This window comes from Propithecus coquereli, unplaced genomic scaffold (genome assembly GCF_000956105.1).
Source record: "Propithecus coquereli isolate 6110/MARCELLA unplaced genomic scaffold, Pcoq_1.0 Scaffold9, whole genome shotgun sequence".
Taxonomy (NCBI): domain Eukaryota; kingdom Metazoa; phylum Chordata; class Mammalia; order Primates; family Indriidae; genus Propithecus; species Propithecus coquereli.
This window is the reverse complement of record NW_012155284.1, coordinates 6,110,304-6,129,029: the sequence shown is the minus strand read 5'-3', so window position 1 is coordinate 6,129,029 and position 18,726 is coordinate 6,110,304. Positions and strand designations below refer to the sequence as shown.

The window sequence follows — 18,726 nt, the reverse complement described above, 5'->3', positions numbered from 1 at the left end:
ATTGATAATATCCTGTGGTGCTACTGGGACAGACACAATGGCATTCACATATATTGGTGGTAGAGTAGGCCATGCCCATCGGGAGATTCTTAGGTTCAGCTAAACACTCAGGTTCACATTCCTGTCAAAAGCCACAGTCGGCTTCCAGTTGCTCAGGATAGAAACAGCCAGGAAACCCAGCATGAAGCAGGACAGCAGGTATTTGTTCTTCAGTAGAAGCCTTCAGGACACTCCACATGGTTGTCCACCCAGCCATCTGGTAGCCAATCTCTTTGGTACCCCAGGTGACAACTTTGCTGCTAAAGAGTGAGACTCATGTTGGTGGGTTTGAGCCTCCTTGGCTTAGAAGCCCATGCTTGCAGGACAGCCCCACTGCATAGCTTCCGGGTCTCTGCAAGGCACGTACCAGTTATAAGAGTCACTGAGCTCAGGAAGGCCTGAAGATATGATGCCTATTAGGTATTTATGATTCCTTCTAGTTAAGATAAAACTTATTAATCAGGGTTCATTTTTCTCTTAAGCAATGATGCTTAGTAACATAGTTGATGGTATACTTTTATCAGGTTCCTAGGAGCTAGAAAGTTAACTATAGTTCAGATTCTCTTGCAGAAGGAAAAAGGGGGTTTGGGGTTTTTTTGGCAATATGCATTGAAAGCTTTCATTGTGTGTGTACCTTTTCCATCTGGTGATTTGTTTTTAGGGATTGTAATAAATATGCACAAAGATGTATATGTCTATAAGTAGATTCACTGAAGCATTATTTTCCATAGTTATTAGTGACAATATGCTCAGCAATTAATGAAATTATAGTACATTTATGTTGCAGAATAATAAGTTTATAAAATAAGTATGTCCAGAAACAACATAAAAAGGATTTATATCAAAATATTTAGTATTTAACTCTGGGAGGTGATTTTCCATGTAATTTTTTAAACCATAAATCTCATTTTTAACTTTGATCATGTATTACTTTTCTAAATTGTTTTTTATGGAACTTATGATCCAAGTCAATTTCAGTGCAAGAGACTTATATTGACTGATCATAATTTAAGAGTTTATTTTAATACCATTAAGAAGGCTTGATCTTGAACTTCTTTAACATGTTCTAGTTAAATTTTATGTTTTTATAAACTGCTGAGATCCATCTCATATTGACATCTGACATGATAATCTTGAAATGTTTCAAGCCATCAAAATCATTCTCAGTTCATTTTCTAATATATACTATTGTGCAATTTCAAACACTAAAGTCCCATAAATTATAAACTTCTCAAAATTTGTAAGAAAGGGAATATAAAATTTTTTAGTTGGTTGCTAGAATTTTGGGGCTGGGGAGGATAGAAATATGGAACAGAAACAATGATTCAGTGATTAAGTGGGAAAAGCACATAATCACATGTTTGTGATAGACTTTAGATGCCAGCTCTCAAGTCACTTTTCAGGTTATGGGTGAGTTCATGGATGCCATCATTACTGTCTAAGGGATTTATCTTTAAATGCATACAATTTATTTTCCATCTTCCACTGGGTAATATGCACACATTGTAGTTTATCTTTAATGTTAACCCATCCACCAGTAATCTTGCCACTCTATTGGTTTAGAAAATGTAAAACAAATATTTCCTCAAGAGGTGTATGGTGCTTGGAGGAATATTGAAAAGCAAAATATTTAAAACTATACTTCTAGCAAAGTAAGAATCACCTGAGGAACATCTAAAGAAATATTTGTTACCTGCTGTTTTGTATTAACTGTGTTTGTTGTTGTTCTTACAAATGGATGATGGAGAGTTGGTTGATGCTATAAAGGTGCTGTGTACCGCAGAAGATCAGTCTTCGGGACTGAGACTGGAGTTCTGGTCCTGTCCCCAACAGAGATTATGCTGCTTCAGGACTCAATTTCCTCGTCTGTAAAATGAATAGATTAGATGTCTTAGATCCTTCTCAACTGAAAAAAATCCTAAGATCTATTTAATTTATAACTTTAAGTTTTATAATGATAAAGCTTCTAATGATTTTGTGCTTTACCTTTCAGTTTATACCTGTTCAAACTAGGAATAGCACCTCAGATCCAGGATTTGTTGGGCAAAGTAGACTTCACAGGTACTTATGTATTTTTTTATAGTCTAGCTAAAAGAATGCACCAATACTTTTTTTGATTTTGATTGATTCCCTTTCTTCCTCTGTATTAACAAGAAGAGAAAACTTATCTGTTTTATTTGTACTTGACTGGATTCCCTTTCATGTGTTTGTGAAATGAGACACTCAGGCTGAGTTCTTCCTGAGGCTTTTATTTAGAAACAGTCTCACCTTCCTGATGAAGACATTTCTAGATACAAATATACTCATTCCTACCTCCTTCTCTGTCTGTGACTTTCCTTGATTTTTCTCTCTCTTTTTTTTTTTTTTGCTGGTTCTTTTTTAGAGGAAGAAATCAGTAATATGAGAAAAGAGCTTGAGAAATATGGAATACAGATGCCGTCTTTCAGCAAAATAGGTGGTATTCTGGCCAATGAACTGTCGGTGGATGAAGCTGCCTGTAAGTCTGTTTAAAATCCAAATTTATCATTGATGCGAGATTTACCTATACTTTGTTGATTTTGATTACATGAAATATAATATTTAGAAGATACTCTAAGCATCCTAAAAGTTGTTGTTCATGTTATAGATGGTTAATTCGAACGTGTCAGATCATAACCAAGTAATCGATTTTGGTCTTTAGACATCTTCTTGTGCAATGTGAATTAAGAAGTTCGAGAAACATCTTCTCAAATAGTTCTCTACTTTCCATGTCTTTAGATTTTAGTGCTAGAATACATTGCTACATATCGTTTAGTGTTGCAAGGTAAATGGCAAGTATCTCTTGGAACCACCATGTTACTTTAAAACTGTGTTGCCCTGACCACAGGAACAGGTTGGAAAGACTGTGACTTTCTAACCCCTGGTGGTCAACATATCACTTGGTTCATTTTAGCCATTCAGTGCAAATTGAATAAATGAGTATCGATTACATAACAGATGCTGAAATCAGGACCAAAGACAGGCATGTGGAGAGGTGGTCAGGTGCTCCATAATGCATACGTATGAGGTCTTTTTGTTCCTTACTGGAAGCCAAGGAAGAAAGTAAAACTGCTTCAATTTATGCAGTGTCGATGTAACTGCTCATGTTGTCTTTTCCTGATAAAAATCTTTCTCTCTCTTTACTTTTCAGTACATGCTGCAGTTATAGCCATTAATGAAGCTATTGAAAAACGAGTCGCAGAGCAGACCATCATAACGCTAAGAAACCCCAATGCAGTTTTAACGTTAGTGGATGACAACCTTGCACAGGAATATCAGAAAGAACTCTGGGAAGCCAAAAAGAAAAAAGAGGAAAATGCAAGACTGAAGGTACCTAATCAGATTCTGACTAATAGATACAGTCATGAATATGGTTATGAGTTACTAGTTTGAAAAAACCTTATTTATTTTTTTATTTTTTTGTGGAGATGGGATCTCGCTTTGTTGCCAGACTGGTCTCAAACTCTTGGCCTCAAGCACTCCTCCCATGGTGGGCTCCCAAAGTGCTGGGATTACAGGTGTGAGTCACCACACCCAGCCTGAAAAACCATTAATGTTGCAAGTGATATTTTTAAATCAATTGGCTATGGTCTCTGTAGCCATAGACAGTTGGTTTGGATGAAATGTAAGGGTGAAAGAAGCTCATATACTACATAAGGAAATTAAGATATTCTTTTATGGTGAATATTATGGGTTGGCAGGATTGAAGGTTGTGTCGTAAACTGACTACTTACCTACTCAGAAAGCATTGAAGTAGTAGCTAAAGATCGTCCCTTGTTAGGCGTCATCAGCAGACCTTGTATTAGCCAAGTTACCTTTCTGTTTATGAGTGGAGGTTAATAATTCAGTGTGGTGAAGTTTGGAGACGATGTTTTTGAACCTGCTGCTTTCATATTTTCCCAGTAGTAACTCCCCATATTTGAAGGTGTCCCTCCTTGGCCAGATAGCCTTCCTTAACTCCATACTTCCCCACCCTCCTGTCTAGTCCATTATTGAAAGTTTGGTCTAAGCTGAGAGCTGCTACTTCCTCACCAACTTTTCTCTTATTGAACTCTTGCCATGTCAATGTCAGCTTCATTTACTAAAAATAACTGCTTTATTTTTTGACCTTTCCTCAACTGGTGGCTCCCCAATCATCCGGCACGGTTGTCTCCCACCCGCCCCACCTGTGTTGAGATTCTCTGCCCCTTGCTCCCAGCTTATGTACGTCTTTGCTGCCAGGGTTCTCCTCTGTGTCCTCCCTCTCAATGTGGGGATTCTTCACGGTCTGACGTTGACTCCCTTCTCTGTTCTTCCTCCATGAAGCTCATCTACTCATTGAAGAAATCAACTGTCACTTTATACCAGCCCCTCCCAAATCGGCCTCTCTCCTGCTCCCCCAGCTCTCTCACCTGTGTCCCTTGGGCCTCGAGCCCCAACATGGCAGAAGAGCACCTCTTTCTGACTGCCCTGGTTTGGAATGGTGACCACCTTGTCTCAGAACTCTCTTTATTAATATGCCCCGTGTCCCATCCATCGCTAGATTCTGCTGCCTTGTCAGGCTTGAATCTATCATCCACTGTCTGGCGTCTCCACTTTTGCCTCCATCCTGCCCTCCTCACCTCATTACAGGACCCTTTGGGCTCCTTCCTGTTGGGTCTCCTCCAAGCCAACCCTCTCAGAACTAGAGGTTGTAAACTTGACCTTTAACTGCAGATCTGATGTCACCCTACCGGAAGCCTTCCCTGATCTCTGTTGACACCTGTGTTAAGTATCGACCTTAGCTTGGCCTTCAGTCGAGCTCCCCATCTTTTCGTCCCACCCTGGACACACACTCCATGCTGTAACCTGGCGTCTATGTCCTGTTCCTTCATCTCAGCCTTTCACGTTACACTGTTCCTTGAGGCCCTCCTCAATGTTATCTCTATTCAAAATTTTCTTAACTAAGTGTGAATCCTTTTTAAAAAAATGTTTATAGTACTCCTCCTATAGATTCTGTTCTGTTCTACTAGGTATATTCATTATTCGTGTTCTTGATTTTATTAGATCTAATTAGTTGAAATTGCCAATAGTCAATTGATTTTGAACTACGAAAAATAGCAGCATCAAGTGATCTAACCTGATGTTGTCCACATTTGAAATTAGCCTTTTTCAGAGAGTGGATCTGTGGTTCACTTTTGTAATCCTTGCCTGGTGTTTCTGCCCTCGTGCCCTGTGCGGAGTACTCTACAAATGTTTACGTTAAGTTCAAATGAAAATTAGTGAATGGTTTTTATCTTTGCATTTTTACATTTGACTTTTGAGCTTTGGAATCATTGTATTTAACCTCAGGAATCAGTGAAGACTTTGTTTTTGCAGAATAGCTGTATTTCAGAAGAAGAAAGAGACGCATATGAGGAACTGCTGACGCAAGCGGAAATCCAAGGCAATGTTAACAAAGTCAACAGTAAGTAATGGATTGTGGGAGCGAAATGGATGTTTCTATAAGGTGCAGACTTTCCTTGCCAGAATTCCAGCAAAACACTCAACTTGTGTTACTTACAAAACTGCCTTATAAAATGAAAAATCTACTAAATGTCAATGTTCTTAATTATGGTGCAATATCAGACAGTTTCCCATTGAGCTGCTTTTGGTGACCCTGCTCCTGGTCCACACACAGTATCTCAAAGTATTCTGAAGCTAGTTTGATTTTACATTCCTGTTTGATCATAGCTATGGTGCATTTCATATTTTTAATCTGTCCCTTTTGGGATTAATATTGAAGGTCATTTAGTAAAGGATCGACTTAAAGATTGTAGTTCCTTGCCCGTGATTATGTGATGGTGTTCTCATTGGAATTGTAAAAGATATTATTGACACCACTGCTTCCTGTTACTTCCTACTCATTCATCTGCTGTTAGTAAGAATTGGTTTTGGTTGGTTTCTTTTTTACAGCTTGTGTAGCTTTAGTGCCAGGGAGAGAGACTATTGGCAGGCCAGATGAAATCACATGATGGCAGGTTTGAGTCCCACCTCCCCGAGCCTCTGTGGAGTCAGTCTAGTTCCACTTAGTACCTAGTTCAAGTGTGTGGCTATAAAGAACAGAAAACTTGGGTCATGAAATGAAGCATATGCAAGTTTGGATACATCAATTTTTTTTATTAGTCTTTTCTCGCCTGTAGTAAAATTAATTTTTAGAGTCAATAAGGAATTTTATTTGATCTTTATTTCCCCTAGGTCAATCTAAATAACCCATGTATACCAAAAAAAACTAACACATGAAAGATTATTTAGCCCATTTAATAAAGCGTGTGAACCCTTTGCCAAATTAAAACTTGGAGTGTCCACGAATGACAACAGTCCTAAACCTTACCTTCAATTTAACTTTCTAGATGGGTTTTAAGTATTCTTTATTATTTTTAATACCTTCGAAGAAATGTACACTTGTAGGTGTTACTCAGAAGTCTGCTCCCAAGTTGCTGGGGAGGTATTTCCTAAAGGGTTCAAACAGTAATCAAGGGCACCCCAAGCAGGCTAATGTAAACGTCTAGACACTAACGACTGAGTGTATTGGAGAATTTACCTCACACACACACAACGTTGCTGAGAGCTCTCGGGTGACTTTAAAGGCAACATTCTGGGGTGTCTGTTCCTGTTCTTTTATTCCTGTTAAATCTTGAACATGTTGCTGATGATACATGAGGTACAATTTAAAGTTTCTCTTTCTGTTCTATGTGAAAGCTGAGAATTTCATTATGCTTGACAGAAATGAATTACCAGAAGAAATTAATACTACCAGCGAGACATCTGAGGTCCATGAGCTTGGAGAGGAAATGGTTCCATGGACTTCTACCATCCTTTGTTTGTGAAATGTTTATAACCACTAAAACAGATTTATTTTTCATGTTAAATAAAATGCCTTGTATAAATGTTCTTTTACTCAGTGCCATGATTTACTGACCACAGATTTAATGCCAAATTGGCCATATATTTTTTTTTCCATTTTTAAGTAAAAGGCTTTGGATGATTTGCACTAATTGCATAACCAGCTGAAACTGCTGATGGGCATTGCAGTGTTTGGCTTTAAATGAGCAGAATATGACTATTCTGAAGGCTTTTTTTTTTTTTTGGTTTTGGTTTTTATATCTCTCCCCATCTTAAATTTATAGTCCAGTGGAACTGAAAAGTAGTCTTGGGAAAAAATCTCTGAAGGATATTTTAGTTGGTGACATGATAATGAAACAATTGTACACTTGAAAACACATAAGAATGGTTACTTTGACAAGCTTCTCCCCAACCATGTAGGTTATTATATTAAAATGTTAAGGCATCTACATAATAATGGCGTAGGTGACCAATGGTGGTAACATGAATGGATCTATTCAGAAGCTTCAGCTTTGTGCGAACTGTGATCATTTAACTTTCAGGTTTTCGGAACATGTATTCCATTCATTACATGATATATTCTTTTAAGATCAGGTTTAGAAATTTTGTTAAATGCAGAGTGTAATAGAGAAGTTGAACTTACCTTATATTGTTTTTAGAAGAAACAATTTATTAAAAGTTTTAAGGATATGATTTTCTGGTAATATTTAACATCCAGTTTTACAAACTATATAATAAAGTTATCAAAGGTGAAGCAAGATCCTACCCAGAGTAATCTAAGATGCAGCTGAAAAGCCTTGGATAACTTTTATAGAACAAAAAACACCACAAAGAACCACTGACCTCTCTTTCTGGAATTCTTTCGTCACATTAATTTTAAGGATGGAAAAGAAGTGCTTGGGCTCTCAGGGTCCTTTAGATGAAGTGTGAGTTTTCTAGGGGGTGGGGGATGAGTTGAGGGACTCCATTAGTTGTATTTCCTGCTATTGAGTGATGTCAAAAGGTTAGTAACTATTTAGTAAAAAGGTTGAGGGAAGCTCCTTGTGAATGTATTTGGAGAAGAAAAATTGTCATCTTGTCAAAAAGAGGTAGAATAATCTTAGCTACAGTCTAGTCATGTATTAAGCAAACAGACTAACCCTTGAAAAGCTCTAGAAATCTGAGCATCTGTGTTCCTTCTGCAGGGCAAGACCTGCAGGCTTCGTCTGGTTCACTGTCGCCCGCTGGGAGAGTTCGTTACTCATTCTCCCATTGGGTCAGCAATTCAGTTTCTGTACTCTGAAAACTATGAGTCTTCTCTTCCAAGCACCTCAGTTTGGTCACCAAAACTGAGGTCTTTGTAATCTGAACCTCACCACTGGTGGAGAGATCTCAGAGCTTATGGTTGTATTGGTTGGTGGGTGCAGCAAAGTATCCGAGTGCCTGCTGTGGGTTTACCACGATGCTTACTGAGCAGGAACATACAACAGTAGGGCAAGGCTTGTTTCTGGTCTTCATGTGACTTAAAGTCTCCGTGGCGAGGCAGTACTAAAGTGCTGACCCACAGGGAGCATCAGAGAACAAACCTGCTAGAACTTTAAGTGGTTCACAACATGGGAGATCCTCAGGGACTGGAGCCATTTGAAGGCTTCACGGAAGAGGTGGGACCAGAGCTGATCTGAAAGGAAAGACTTTGTGTAGGAAAGTCGTGTTAGGTAGGAATGATCTCATAAGCCAAACTCCATCAGTGCTGAGGCTTTTAGGAACTGACTCCAAGGACTGGACTGATTTAAATTGCTGAGAGAACATTTTCAAGACTTTGCCTGCCCTCCACTTGCAGCTTTTTGGAGTTCATGGGAAGTGACTGCTTAGGTTCAAATCCTTGGAAGGAAGTGCTGGTTGGGACAGGCAGCGGTGGGAAAAGCAGGCATTCTGATGGAATGTGAACATTCATTCTCAGGGCAGGCTGCAGTGGACCACATCAATGCTGTCCTTCTGGAAGGCGACCCTGAGAACACACTGCTCGCACTGAACAAACCGGAGGCCCAGCTGCCTGCTGTTTATCCCTTCGCTGCTGCTATGTATCAGAATGAACTTTCCAACCTCCAGAAACAGAATGCCACGGTAAGTCAGAGGAGACTGCAGTTACCGAGATGGTGACCCTGAGTCCAAGCAACAAGGAAGGCTGGTGAGGAAAGAAGAATGCTGGGGACGTAGAGTCTCTAACTAGCACCAGTCCCCAGTCTCACGGACCCACCTGCACCAATGCCATGGCCTCCTTCCTCTCTAACTCTTGCCTTTAGTCTACATAAAAAAGCTGGGAGCATAGTTAGGAAATTCAGGCAGTGGTCCACACATTTACACACGAAAACAGATTGTTCCTATTCTCCTATTCCTATTTTGAAGAATTTGGATAATTTTTTAGCTATACTAATTTTTTAAGTATATAATGTTTTTGATATAGAAAAATAAGCTGAATCTGCATTTTCAGAAAACTGCAAATAAGAGCATTAGCACCACAACTTGATTTTTGTAAATTTATGCTTCTTAATATGCTAATAGTATTAAACAATAATTTCATATGTTACAGTAATTAAGAACATGTTTACTAGTGCTCCCATAAGCCAAATAGCAGAACATATGAAAAGTACTGGAAGCAGAGCCAAGATTCAATTTATGAGCCAGCAAAGTAGGGAAAAGATTACTTAATAAGTGAAATCCTTACAAGTGTTTAACCATTGTTAAGAAAGCATTGACTCACTACACATATCATATCAGAATAAATTTCCAAAATAAAAGGTTAAATGTAAAAAATAATTTAAAAACTTAAGGTTCTAAGGAGAAACATAGGGCATTCATTGGATCTTAAAAATGAGAACCAGCACTTACCAGCCAAGAAAAAGAGAGGCCAAGAGTATGAACAGATAATTCACAAAACAAGAAATATACAAACGACAAATACACAAAAAAAAGTTCAAACTCAACCAGAAGTAAGTAAATGTAAATTAAAACAAAGTATAATTATTTTTAAAAATTAGATTGGTAGAGATTAGAAAGATTTAACCCAGAGTAAGTATGAATATGGGGCAGCAGGCATCTCCTAACAGCTGATGGGAGTGTGAATTGGACAGCCTTTCTGGGAGGTCACCTTAGCAACACACATTAAAGGCCCATGATGCTGACAGTTACAGACTAGAGAATGAGCCTGAAGGATGTGAATTAAATAGCTTTAGCTACAGAGATGTTTCACAGCATTGTTTATAATAAGCAAACCACATGTTTAATAACAGATTAATAATAAATTGTTTAACTTATGGTACTTCTATGTGCTAGAAATACTGTGCAACCAGTAAAAATGATAGTGTAAAGAATCATGATTGGGCCGGGCGTGGTGGCTCACACCTGTAATCCTAGCACTCTGGGAGGCCGAGGCGGGCGGATTGTTTGAGCTCAGGAGTTCAAAACCAGCCTGAGCAAAAGCGAGACCCCGTCTCTACTAAAAAATTATAAAGAAATTAGCTGGACAACTAAAAATATATATATAAAAAAATTAGCTGGGCATGGTGGCTCATGCCTGTAGTCCCAGCTACTCGGGAGACTGAGGCAGTAGGATCACTTGAGCCTGGGAGTTTGAGGTTGCTGTGAGCTAGGATGACACCATGGCACTCTACTCAGGGCAGTAGAGTGAGACTCTGTCTCAAAAAAAAAAGAATCATGATTGGACAAGATGTCAACACTGATATTAAGTGGAAAAAACTGAAAATATATAGCATTATCTCGTTTTTTGTACTAAGAAAATAAAAGTTAAAAAAACAAAACCTGTAAATATATACGTGAATTAAAAATAAAGAATCTAAGGGTTTGGGTGGTAGGATTTGTTTTTTTAATATCAAGGCTTCCTGTGTTTTTTAAATAGAATATAGTGTTTTATAATAAAAGAAAAACAGGTTATTTTCTTAAATTGCACTTAGGTTCTCTCATTGATACTTTCTCCCATTTTTCTAGCAAGGCGACTTGGACTCTAGCACAGTCCTTCATCCCCAGCTGGTCGTAGTTAACCTGTGGTTGTCCAGCCCCGTTTCTTCTTCCTTTTCCCTTATCCTTTTTGCCATATAGCACTTTAGGTACGTGTGGACAGTCCACTGAAAGAGATGGAAGTGAATCGTAAATGATTCCTTTCTGCTCTGTACTTGTTATTTTATACATCACTTACGTGTTAAAATTGTAGTTACTGTAGGATATTTGGATAAAATTTGACATGCTCTCTGTGATAAACCCTTCTTCCCATTTGTTTTGGGAGGTAAAATTTTGTTTTGTTATTTTGAAATCAGTTTGTTGCAAGATTTTTGTGGAGATCCAAAAAACTATAATAACGCATTTTAATATGAATATTACATTATACATTAAATACATGTAATACCCTAAATGTAAAGATGTATTTCAGCTTTTTCTTTTTCTTTTTTTTTTTTTCCATAATTCTTTTTCATACTCCATATGTTCCTTCCATACGATGAAAAAATATTCTTTTTGAAGTTGGGCCAAGATGGTGAAAAATGGTTAAATATTAATGGAAGAAAATATTGAAGAGGAAGGGTTTTTGAAAGCTAAGATGTATTTTTAGATAAGCCAAGTCCAGATTTTACATCATATAAATCTGGAGATCTTTACTTGCTTTACCAAAGGATTACCTCAGATTTCTTCAAATATCTAGACCTTGTTGTACATTTTAAAATTTATACTCAATTTATAAAAATGTAACTTAGGCTAACTTTTTTGGAATTAGAATCAATATTTTTGATCTATAGACGTTGCTTTATTTTCCTGTGGTTATAACTTTTAAGTGAAATTCTCCCCTCCTTTCCTTTACCCTAAATTCAAACTAGCAATCATTAGCTGTGTTAAAATCTGACCTTACACTCTCAGTCAGTGACAATGTTGTCTAGTTCTTGGCTTAACTATATGATCGGACTGAGCCTTTAAGCAGGCAGTAGCTGGGAGTAGCGATCAGCTATGGAGTGCAGGCGTTTGTGACATTATAACTGTTAGCTGTAATCAATGCGGTCCCCAAAATGATTATGTAAGGAAAACCCAGGAGCCATTTACCTCCTTTAAAGCCAGTGGAAAGCACGTGGGCAGTGACCCCTCTTTCTGCTGGGCTATCAAGATCTTTGCCTTTTCATTGTTTTTTGAAATGTGCCTTCTGAGCCTTCATCATAAATGTGAGGTGTGTTATTTGGGGAGCTTATATTGCCATATGTTTTCCAACAGAACTACTTGGCCCACGAGGAGCTCTTGATTGCAGTGGAAATGTTGTCTGCGGTTGCTTTACTAAACCAGGCCTTGGAAAGCAACGATCTTGTCTCTGTGCAGAATCAACTCAGAAGCCCCGCAATAGGCTTAAACAATCTGGATGAGACATATGTGGAACGGTAAGGAACGTTGTCCAAACTGTCTTTCGATGCAGAAATGCATGTTTAGCAGATCTTACAAATTAAGAATTTGCTCCTTAGTGGAAGAATCCATATACCATGCTTATATTTCTTAAAAGTTAGTGAGCTCCATTTTAAGAGTCCTTCTAATTAGAGTCCTCCTTTCCAGGAACAAAAGGAATCTGCAAGTGATTATCCCGTAGCAATTAGTGACTGACTGTGTGATTGGCAAAGATGATTCAATAGGCTAAAAACAAAGGATCTATTGAAAATGTACCTTCCCTTGGGCTTCTTTTGGCAGTGACAGAATATAGAAGGGTCGGAAGCAACTTTAATAATCATCCAGGTCAGTTCTTTTATTTCCCTGATGAGGAAACAGAATCTGGAGTCATGGACCTAGAGTGGGGAAGTAGAGCCTCAAACCCCACTCTTCTGATTGTTAAGCCAGAGGAATCCTGAGACCACGGTGCCTCATGGCAGTGGGTAACAACCTCAATTTAGTATCTAATTTTTATGTTTCTGAAATGTGCTACTAAATGGTACAGTTGATAGTATCATAAAATACCCTAGTGGATGTAAGAGAAAACGCAAGGGCCAGAATAAGGAGCCAACTTAGAGATACAATTAAGACAAAAGCCTGAGTTAAAACAAGTAAATCTTGAATTCTTGTGACCACCAGGGGGAGATGTCTGTGCAGGTCTTGACACAGGTTCCTTTCAGAGACCGATTCCGGAACTGCTCTGGTGGATAGGTTGGCTGATTCTCTTGGGTTGTGTACACTTGCGCAAGAAAAATCAAAGAGATTTCTTAGATTTTAAACAAATAGTTTTTGACCATTTGTCTATGTAGAGAATAGTGGAAAAAGTAGTGGAAGGACAATGGATTTTTCTTGTTTTTAGTTTTCTTGGAAAAACTAATGCTCTTGTTTGGCTTAAATTTGGCCATCTGGTATGCACAAGACTCCTCAGGGTCTGTTTCCAAGGTAGTTTATTCCTACCTCCACTGTTTCTATTAATGGCACCACCCTCTTCTCCAAGATGGAAAACCTCACCCTCAACTTGAGTTCTCCTCTGTCCTCTGCCAGACACCCTTGTACTGTGAAGAGCCTGATCACCTCTCCCAATGTCAGTAGCTGACCTTTGTCCGTTATAGCTCTGTAAAATGTTTCCATTTCTCTGCAACCATCCTCACTTAGACTTCTCACCTTTGCTTCTGTAATAACCTGCAAATTGATCATCCTACCTCTTTCTCTCCTCATTCATTAATCATTCTTACCTAATCAGGCTTTGCTTTCCTCTTAGTGCTAGAGTAGAAGACAGAGCTAGTCACTCTCTTACAAAGCTTACAGGCTAATGGGGCATCTTGGTGAGGTAATTGTCAAGATTGCCCCCATTACTTAGGATCCCTGGCCACTGCCCTGTAAATGACAGTAGCCACCCACTAACCCACCCAGCCACCCATTTCAATTATCAGAAATCCCTGTTGTCCCATTTACAAATACCCCTTAAGGAGGTGGTCCCACTTGATTTGAGAATCACATTTATACCTGTGGTTGTCAGCTGGGACCTACAGATACAGCCTCAGAATTCAAGTGTTCTCTATGAAAAACTTTAAAAGTGCATATGTTTTGATTTTTAATTTGATTTAAGCACTTTCTGGATCACCCAAATGGCCCATACTGACATGAGATTTTTGGGTGCACTTTGGTTCTTGTATTGACAATTGTATTGGCCCCAAGTGATCTTCCACAGCCTTAGCATTTCATTTGCAAAGTCAGCTTCTTAACCTGGGTTCTTGGAGGCCCAGGCTTGTATATTACCAAGTTTGAGAAACACTGCTATGTCCAGGACCACTCCCCTTAGAGTGTAGGTTCTACATAGCATAAGAGTGCTAGACAAGAGCCACCTTGACAAATTCTTGCGAAGTCTCTACCTATTCATTATAGCTTCCACTCTTGGGTTGGCTTTGCCCAGAAAGATTGAATTCTTTTCTTTTCTTTCTTTCTTTCTTTGTTTTTTTTTTTTTTTTTTAGAGACAGGGTCTCACTCTTGCTCAGGCTGGTCTTGAACTCCTAACTAGCTCATTGTTTGCTCTAGCTAACTGGTTAAGAATCCTGACTTACCCAAGTAATTTTTTTTCTTTTTTTTTTTTTTTGAGAGAGAGAGAGGGTCTTGCTTTGTTGCCCAGTGCAGTGGCATGATCACAGTTAACTGCAACCTTGAACTCCTGGGCTCAAGCAATCCTCCTGCCTCAGTTTCGTGAGCAACTGGTACTATAGGCACCTGCTATCATGCCCAGCTAATTTTTAATTTTTTTGTAGCCATAGGGTCTCGTTATGTTGCCCAGGCTGCTCTCAAACCCCTGGCCTCAAGCAGTCCTCCCACCTCAGCCTCCCAAAGTGCTAGGATTACAAGCCCCCAGAAAGATTCTTTTGTCTTACTCTCACAAAAGTGATGTATGGGTTAGCATTAGCTCTAGATGTGAGCTGTTCCCAGATTAATTGTTCTAAAATGCAGCTGCATTCACAGTTCTTCTGTTTGATTGTTCCCTGTTCTCATCTGAATTAAGAACAGACTTCTCTAAACATCATGTTCTGATCTCAGCCCCAGTTACATCCCTACTTGCATTTTGCACCTCAGCCAAGCTGGATCCAACCACACTGGGTACTTTCTGGTCTTTCTGTTTCTATGCATGGTCCTCCTACCACTAGGAACTTAGTATCCTCACCCAACTCAGCTAAGCGCAGTGTTGGAGCTTGCAATTGCTGCCTACCATATACCATGCTTCTCCCATCCCAGCAGCTCATATCGTCTCTTCGGGGAACCAGCATGATATGGTTAGAGGAGCATAAGCCTTGGGGCCCAAAATATCTGAGTTTGATGCCCTCTAGCTGAGCCCTTTTGTCTTCATCTCTAAAGCACAAAAACAAAACACCTATTCTGCATTTGCAGAACTGTTTTGAGGATAAGGTGCTTGGTTCGGTGCCTGTCCCAGGGAAAGTCCTCCACCAGTAAGGATTTCCTTCTTCTTCCCCTTCCTTCGACCTCCCTAGGGACTATCTCTACTCATATGACCTTTCCTGAACTCTGCTCTTAAGCCCTTTTTGAGTTTTTGTCACCTTACCCACGGGCCTGAAAACTCCTAGAAGTCAAGGCAGCATCTTGTTCCTCCTAATATTCCTGAAGTGCCTGCCACATGTTTTGCATGTAGTGAGTGCTTACTAAGCATCTGCTGAAATCAATTGTTAATCTTAAAGCTTCCGAGGTCTGTTAGACTAGTAGCCTTACTGTGTCCTTAGCATGAGGTGAGGAGAGCTCTGAGGAAAGAGTAAGAAGAAAGAACACAGAGCTGTTTGGGTAGGCTATGGAATATTTTTTCCAAAGTTGATATCCTCACTGCTGGAGACAAATAGTTACTTAGAAAACCTGTGGAGCTCTCTTGTGTTACTTCAAAATCTTTTCCCTTTAGCTCGTTTTTGTTCCTATCTAAAGAAATGATGGGTGGTTGTATTTTTTTCTGTGTTTATTCTGTGTATTTATTAACTTTCTCATTTCACTCCTGTTGGGTCATCATTTAGACTTTCAGTGTATGAAATGCCCGTAATGACCTTGCACTTTTAGAGTGGTTCCTGTCCATAAGGGATGCTAACCAGTGCAAGCTGCCATTTATCCATATTGTTATTATGGTCAGTATTGGTGATTGCATATTAGTACTGTAGCAGAGTATTAGGTTTATAACTCTTGGTAAGGTAAAAATCTCATAAAATTTAGCCAGTTTTTACATCTGCACTTGGTGAGGCCTCGTTCAGTTACAGACAATAAATCATCACCACTACTTCCTATTTGGAATGTTTTTCTCTGAAGCTACTTTCTATGGAAGACACCTCAATGGCACCTTGAAGCATGCAAAAATGTGGAAAAATTTGTCACTGCCAGAAAAACAGTTTTTAGACTCAATATGATGTTTCTTTTTTTAACCTCTGCTATTAGGAAACCCCTAGAGGCTATTCAGAAGTCAAACTGCATAGTGAATCAGTATGTACATAGAGGATTGTTCTTCATTTCCATAAATATGTAAAACTAAACCATTGAGTTCCTTTCCTTTTGGCTGGAATCGTTCATGTTAACCTATGTGTGTAACATTGGTTCTGTGATTTTTAAATGGAAAAATTGACATTGAGAAATAAAAGTTTCTTAATATATCAGTATGGATAATTTTTCCATGAAATTTCTGCAGACGAGAAAAAATAATTGGAGTGGTCCACCGAACTGTGTGTTTTAGAGGGCTGCATGGTGAGGAGAGTCGAGGGTCGTAAGTGAGATGTGAGAGTGCCATGGCAGTGAGGGGACACAGGAAGGAGATTTTTGTGTGGCTGCTGTGGAGGCTTTGGAGAAATGAGCAGATGAAGAGGAAGTGTGGGATGTTCTGGTTCACCTCATGTACCACCTCTTCAAGAAAACACATGGTGAAGATTTACGTCACTCAGCAAGGTTTCCGGAACTGCATTTGCATTTTATTTGACTCCTCAGTGGGCATATTAGGCCTCAGGCAGCCCAGCTATGTTAGGGATACAGTAGGAAAGGCCTTTCAAAACTTAGATTTTGGAAGGAACAAGAGAAATAATTAAAGGACCTTTTATGATGGAAATATTGAGAGCCTTGATAACTCTGAATTTTATCATCTGGAAACTGAGCAAAACCAAGACATGCAAAGGATGGGGAAATTAGTAACTGGGGGAAAAAAGTAATTTGATAGAGTTGAGAGCTTCTAGTTTTGCTTGAGGTTAGGTACAAGGTTGGATTTTGAGGGACTTTCACTAAACAGAATTTGTACATGAAAATACTTTTAAGAAAAAACACCATTAGTACAAGTGAGCTTGGTGTATGTTGACAAAGCTGCACAAGACGATTTTTATTCGCCTTTCTAGTCTTTGTCTAATCTCATAACGTCTACATGGCCATGTATCATATTTAAGATACGTAACATGAATGAAGAATGAATGTCTCTGATTGGCATTATGGTTGTTTTCTCTTCTGCAGTTATGCAAACTCACTATTCTCCGTTAAACTGGAAGCCTTATCCCAAGGACAAGATAACTTAAGCTGGAATGAAATTCAGAATTGTATTGATATGGTTAATATTCAAATTCAAGAAGAAAATGACCGTAAGTATGGGATACTTTCCTTCTCTAGCATGGGGGAGAAGAAGGTATCTGGACAACTTAATTTTTTAGATTAGAGCTATAAGTTTTTTGCTCATGGAACCCTGTGAGAGCACATTCCCCTAATATGTATATATTTACTTACATATAAAGTCTCCCATCCAAGTACTAACCAGGACCTACCCTGCTTAGCTTCCGAGATCAGATGAGATTGGGCGCGTTCAGGGGTATGGCCGTAGAGAGTTATATATAAAGTGTATGCCCATGCTACTGTACCAACATATTATAAACATTTCAAAGCATACAAAAAATATATAAAAGAATAGAATAAAAATACATAAATAGAAGTCCTAATATTTTCTTGTTGTTTGTACTTAGAGACAGCTACTGTAAATAAGTCAGCTTTTTAAGCACTCAATTCTATTTTGGCCTTTCGTTTGGGCATTTTTTAATGAAATATGATACACTTTCCTGCCCTGGGAATGAAGAAATTGGAACACATCTGTTGCTTCATGATCACAAATCATGGTGCTTGGCTGTGTTTCTAGAAATTATGAGCTATCAACATAAAAGCGGTCCATTCTCAAGAAGATATGCCTAGAAACATGCTTTCTTGAATGCCAGCTTGCTTATCATTCCTTCTGTGCTTATAAAAACAGAGTGAAGAAACTATGTAGCTTCAGCAGTCTACATATTCGCTGCTTTTCTGTAGCATGAATTACCAAATTCAAGCTTCAAGCTGTCTTTTCCATCATAAAAACAAACCTACACCACTTCTTTGGCTTCTGAGCTCTGTAGCGTGTCAGCAATGGATTAGGATTGCTAAAATCAATGGCTTCCCCTCCACACCCCGCCTTTGCCTTTCCTAACTCGCTTGCTCTAAGCTTGTTAGAGTAGGCAGATGCGTATGTCACAAATTTACAATGTTTGGTTTTAGTGTGTTTTGGTAAGGTCCTAGGTCTGGTCTTCTAATGCTGTATATCTCATTTGGGAATACTACAATCACTCCTGAGGTAAAATATATGACTTGTTAGTTAATTTTATTTGTATATTTTTCTTTTTCTTTGCTATTTCCTGTAAGCACTGGGCCAAAAATCAAGGCTGGGTTTGTTTTTTCTTTATAACCATCTCCCTTTAAGACCCTACTATAAAACAGGATCCAGGTGTGCTACCCTGACATGGTGCACCACGGATGTACCACTGTTACACTGATCCCTGGACACTTTCTTAATTTTGTTCTTTTCAAGTTGTGCACAA

General features: G+C 38.8%; 1 protein-coding gene across 1 annotated transcript in view; it reads left to right on the top strand.

The window, feature by feature from the left end:
* The window catches only part of IQGAP2 (IQ motif containing GTPase activating protein 2), a 290,113-nt gene that overhangs the window by 169,010 nt on the left and 102,377 nt on the right, over positions 1-18,726 (top strand). The window contains exons 6-12 of the mRNA XM_012664485.1: positions 2,033-2,100; positions 2,423-2,536; positions 3,209-3,387; positions 5,395-5,482; positions 8,840-9,003; positions 12,148-12,308; positions 17,348-17,472. Coding sequence (XP_012519939.1) covers positions 2,033-2,100; positions 2,423-2,536; positions 3,209-3,387; positions 5,395-5,482; positions 8,840-9,003; positions 12,148-12,308; positions 17,348-17,472 — 899 coding nt within the window. The remainder of the gene's footprint in view (positions 1-2,032; positions 2,101-2,422; positions 2,537-3,208; positions 3,388-5,394; positions 5,483-8,839; positions 9,004-12,147; positions 12,309-17,347; positions 17,473-18,726) is intronic.